Below are 4,787 nucleotides of genomic sequence, written 5' to 3' on the forward strand. Positions count from 1 at the left end.
CCCCTCTCTCTCTCTCTCTCTCTCTCTCTCTCTCTCTCTCTCTCTCTCTCTCTCTCTCTCTCTCTCTCTCATTTTCTCTCTCCGCTTTCATCACTTGCTATTTGAACATATTTGTGTCTGTGTACACTGTTGTTATAAGTGACCAAGTGCGAATGTGTATTTTGAGGGTGAATTGACTGTTTTAGATTTATCTCTAGGTGTGAGTATGTTAGTGCTCATGGAAGAATGATATGATATACCTTGATGGCTAAAGTAAGAAGTAGATTATTTTGAATGTTCTGTCGTTTGTTTGGGCATGTTCATTGTTGGTGAAGGAAGAATGGTCGAATGCATTTATGGAAATATAGTTGGTTCTTCTGAATAGGAAAAGGAGATCGAGTTAACGATTTCACACACATGCATACAGCTAGAAGTGCATGTACTTACTCTGAGGCAAACGGTAAATAGGAAAACGAAAAGGGAGGGGGGGCACTGTAAAACGCCTAATAAAGAGACAAACGAGAAAGAGGGAGACAGAAAAGGAAATGGATGTGTGTGTGTGTGTGTGTGTGTGTGTGTGTGTGTGTGTGTGTGTGTGTGTGTGTGTGTGCGTGTGTGTTGTAACACCTTTTATCTTCGACATTTACATGACCTCAATGATCTTATTACGTTGCAAATGCCGTAAAACTCTTACTGAAACAAACTGTTCTTTTACCTCTCACGCTGATGGTGATCACAGAAACTTCAAAACACTCTGGAGATCAACAAGCAAAAGAAGGCTGACCTAGAATTCCAAGTGGACATGTGTCAGAAGAAGTTGGACAGGGCCTCGCAGCTGATTGGAGGACTTGGTGGGGAGAAGGACAGGTCAGTTGGGGTGGTGGTTTGTTGTGACCTTGCACTGCCCGGATGTAGGGCAAGTCATGTGCTCCATATCTACATAGAGGAACTTACTTGGAAAACCTTAATGGATGAATGAGTGACTGGGAAAAGACCAGAAGATACGTTGTTGGTTTTTGGGTTGCATTTTTTAAATATGTATTTGTCTTTTTTTGTTGTTGATTTGTTTTTGGGAGCATCCAAGCATTGAATAAATGGCGAACAGTGAAAACTGATGTCTGGTTTAGATCTGTAACTTAGTGATAAAAACGATCTACCCGTTTCGTAAGGTTATCATTTGAGAGGGAAAAAATGACATCATGTCCTTTACGAGTGAAGAACTGATATTTTGCATAGACTCTCTTGACCTTAGAAGTAAGCACAATAGTTTTCAAATACTTAGACGTAGTCATACCTTTTTAGACCGTAAACCTCTACTGTTTTATAGCCATTTTTAAAATGTCAACCAAGTCCAGAAAAAGCAAACCAGCCCTGTATTTTCAGTTTAGTTATCATGTTGTTAGTTATAAAAACTATTCCAATAAAACTAATGTTAAACTTTGTCCTTTCCAGGTGGCAAAAAGCCGCTAAGACGCTCGGGGTCACTTACGACAACTTGACGGGAGACATTCTTGTGTCGTCTGGGATCGTGGCTTACCTCGGGGCGTTTACTTCAGCTTTCCGACTGGTGAGTTCTTACAAATCTAAATGTTAATTTGCTGCGATCTCTCTCTCTCTCTCTCTCTCTCTCTCTCTCTCTCTCTCTCTCTCTCTCTCTCTCCCTCTCCTCTCTCTCTATCTCTCTCTTTCTTTCTTTTTTTTCTCTCTGCCGGTCCTTGACTGTTACGCAATGTTCATAGTAATGTTAGACCAGTGTCAAAATGAAGGATCAGAGGACGCCGAAGTGACAGATCCAATTTCAAAGGTGCCATCCCGCGTGAGCGACGGTGAACAACACGCCTGTCCAACTCAAATGAATCGTACGAAAGAAAAAAGCGCCTTTGTCTTAAATTATTTCATGTATAATAATTTAAGCCTAAGAGAATGAGCTATGATTATCGTTCATTACGATGAATAAAGGGGATACTGCAGGGTAAACTGTGGGTATTTATTTGTGATTTAAAGTTAAAGTCGGAAAGTTGGGTAGATAGTACAACATGGTAAAACACCGCAAGCACGTGTCAAAGGCCTAGTGTAGAAAGTTTATGATGTCTACATTTTTGCTTGTTTGTTTTTGCACATAGTGGATATTATGAGGTGGACCACATCCGATTAGATTAATGAAAGCTAGTGCATTGCTTTCCCTGGTTATGCTGCATTCGGTCCATTGCCTTCTGGGTTGTATAATTGAATTCCGTCGAAAAAAAACACCAGATTGACTTAGATCTATTTAAACCTCTATAATCATCTTTATGTTTGTCGTTTGTCACTGCAAAGGAATAATATGAGATAAATGTCGTTAGTCCCCCGTATTTCATATTATGAACAACCGATCAGTACGGGTACTTAGGGGACAAAACGTTTTTTCCCCGTTTTGTTAAATCCTTGCTGCTATCTCAGCATGGACCGGATTCTGGACACCCAACAGTTGAGAGAAGTGTGGACCCTTAATTTGGGTAACAGACCTGGTGGTCCCTGTAACTGGATCAATGGGGAAGCGAGCCGGACTAGCGTCGAGAGGTAATTGCTTCTCTCTGTCCACTCAATTTCACACTCAGCCACACCACCCACGAAATCTCAGTTCTGTTGGGCCCTCTTCTCTTTTCACGCTTCTCAGGTTCTTTGTTCTTTCATCTTTCCGCTCTTCTTTCAGGGGGGAGTCAGAGGAGGAGAACTGTTTTTGTCCTCTTTTTGGTCTTATTTTCCTGATTATTTTGGCCTTGGATTCGTCGGAATGCTTTTCTGAACTCGCTCACTAAGATCCTTTGTCATTTCTCTTGCACCCAGTTGACCGTACGTCCCTCATCTCAACTACTGACTGCTCAGCCCCTCCAACTTGTCGTCTCTTCTCAAATAAGTTCGTACCGGAATCTATGATTAGACCAGGCATTGGCAACGTATGGCCCGCGGGCCAGAGCCAGTCCAAAGGCAGTTTCAGTCTGGCCCTCGAGTTGACTTAGTAGTTGATAATGAATTTGGTCTACGGTGGGTTGATCTTTAATTTTTTTAAAAGCAAAACAAATCGATCGGTCTGTCTTGCAAATTAAAATCAATAGTTTCCGGCCTAGCAAGAGGCAATACATCTAACATAATTATTATATCATGAAATACCCTTGAGTGACATATTATGTTATGATATCAGTTTTCGTTTTAGTTTTGAAAACTCGGGTATTTCAACCGATTTTACCCAATTTTCTTCTGCTTTGGCCCTCGAGATATTCGGACTCCCGTAATCTGGCCCGCGACTTCAACGCACCTACCTGTGCTTGGTGCAGACGCTTTGCCATCTCTCGAAGAAGATTCAGTTCAATTCAAGTGTGAAAAGATATTTCGTTGAGTATCTCTGTCTTTCTTCTGCTACATGTTATCCTTCTCAGCCCACGTTGGTCCTGACTGGTAGGTTCGAAACCCGCCTGCTAAATGATCAAAATTTTGTCAACGAGGGTCATAAAAATGCTATATATATATATATAAACAATGTGAATTAAATTCAACTCAGTTTCTCTTCCCATTCTAATGTTATTTTACCCAGCTCCTCGTAATACGCCCAATTTTTGTTTTCTTTTTAACAAAATGACACCAAAATATACTCGAGGACAAAAAACTACACAACACATCAAATTCTCATTTTAATATTTTTTTTAACCTGTCAGGAACAGTTGGTGAGGTGGAGTGATTCTCCACCTATTAGGTCGGGGATTTTACGGAAGAATAGGTCCAGGCTGTGTGTCAGCCCTGACTAGTTGGACGTTTACCCGCGTTCATGAAGTGAACACTGAGCTTGGACAAGACAGAAATAAATCTGTGAAAATACCGTATTCAAACGTTAACCTTACATGGATTTGAACAGTGGACCTCATTCACACAACTTTTTGTCTACAAAGTACCAGTTTATCCCCAGAGATCCTGGAAATGTTGCAAGTTAAGATGGTATAGATATCAGCAAATCCAGGCTATCAGGTCGGCTATTTTGCTAAGGGTCAGATTCTATCTCTGTGTCATCTTGTGGTGTCAAAGCGACGGGCTATTTGCTGGCCGTTTATGACGCCAAAGGGCGTCTGACAATCCCTCTGGGTTCGCTCCAAACGTCTATCAAATCTCAAAGTCGGGGAGCAAAGAGGGGCAATTCGATTTTGAATAGGAGCGCAAGTGGCCCGCTTTCACTATAACGACCAAATTTTGCCGGACGGGTTAAATAGTATCTAAATGGACATCCAGAGAAGGCCCTTCTTTCAATTGAACAATCCATGGACAGGTGAACCTGTGCGGGTCAGGACTGAAACTTGACACTTGCGCGTTCGCAGCGCGTGTGGAAGCGTTTGAAGAATAGTTCTTCCTTGATAATATTATGTGTCACTAGGGGGGATGGAACCTCTTTTGGATATGCATAATTCATGAAACTTTTAACATAAATCCGGATAGTCACGTCTCCGCTTTAAAGTCTTTATTCTTTTACAGCCTACATTTTTCCGGTTATAGATCTTTTACCACGTGCTTGTTTACTCAATCACACACTTTGTTATATTGTTCATTTACAATCTTTTAGTACCGCTTCCAGATTAGTGTGGAAGTGAGTAATGTTTCTCTTAATTTAAGCGGTCCCCTGATTCAACTCAGTAGTTTATTTGCAATGTCTGTGTTTTATCTATCTATCTATCTATCTATCTATCTATCTATCTATCTATATTTTTATCTATGTACCTATCTATCTCTCCATCTATCCATCTAACTATCTTTTTTACCCCTCTCTCTTTCTCTTGCTCTCTCTC

The 4,787-nt window shown here is 40.9% G+C and overlaps 1 protein-coding gene across 1 annotated transcript in view; it reads left to right on the plus strand.

The window, feature by feature from the left end:
• LOC101846299 (dynein heavy chain 7, axonemal-like) overlaps positions 1-4,787 on the plus strand; it is a gene marked incomplete in the record, with an annotated part of 71,001 nt that overhangs the window by 41,702 nt on the left and 24,512 nt on the right. Inside the window, 2 exon segments of the mRNA XM_035971617.1 lie at positions 719-846; positions 1,432-1,546. Coding sequence (XP_035827510.1) covers positions 719-846; positions 1,432-1,546 — 243 coding nt within the window.

Source organism: Aplysia californica, unplaced genomic scaffold (assembly GCF_000002075.1).
Source record: "Aplysia californica isolate F4 #8 unplaced genomic scaffold, AplCal3.0 scaffold00472, whole genome shotgun sequence".
Taxonomy (NCBI): Eukaryota; Metazoa; Mollusca; class Gastropoda; order Aplysiida; family Aplysiidae; genus Aplysia; species Aplysia californica.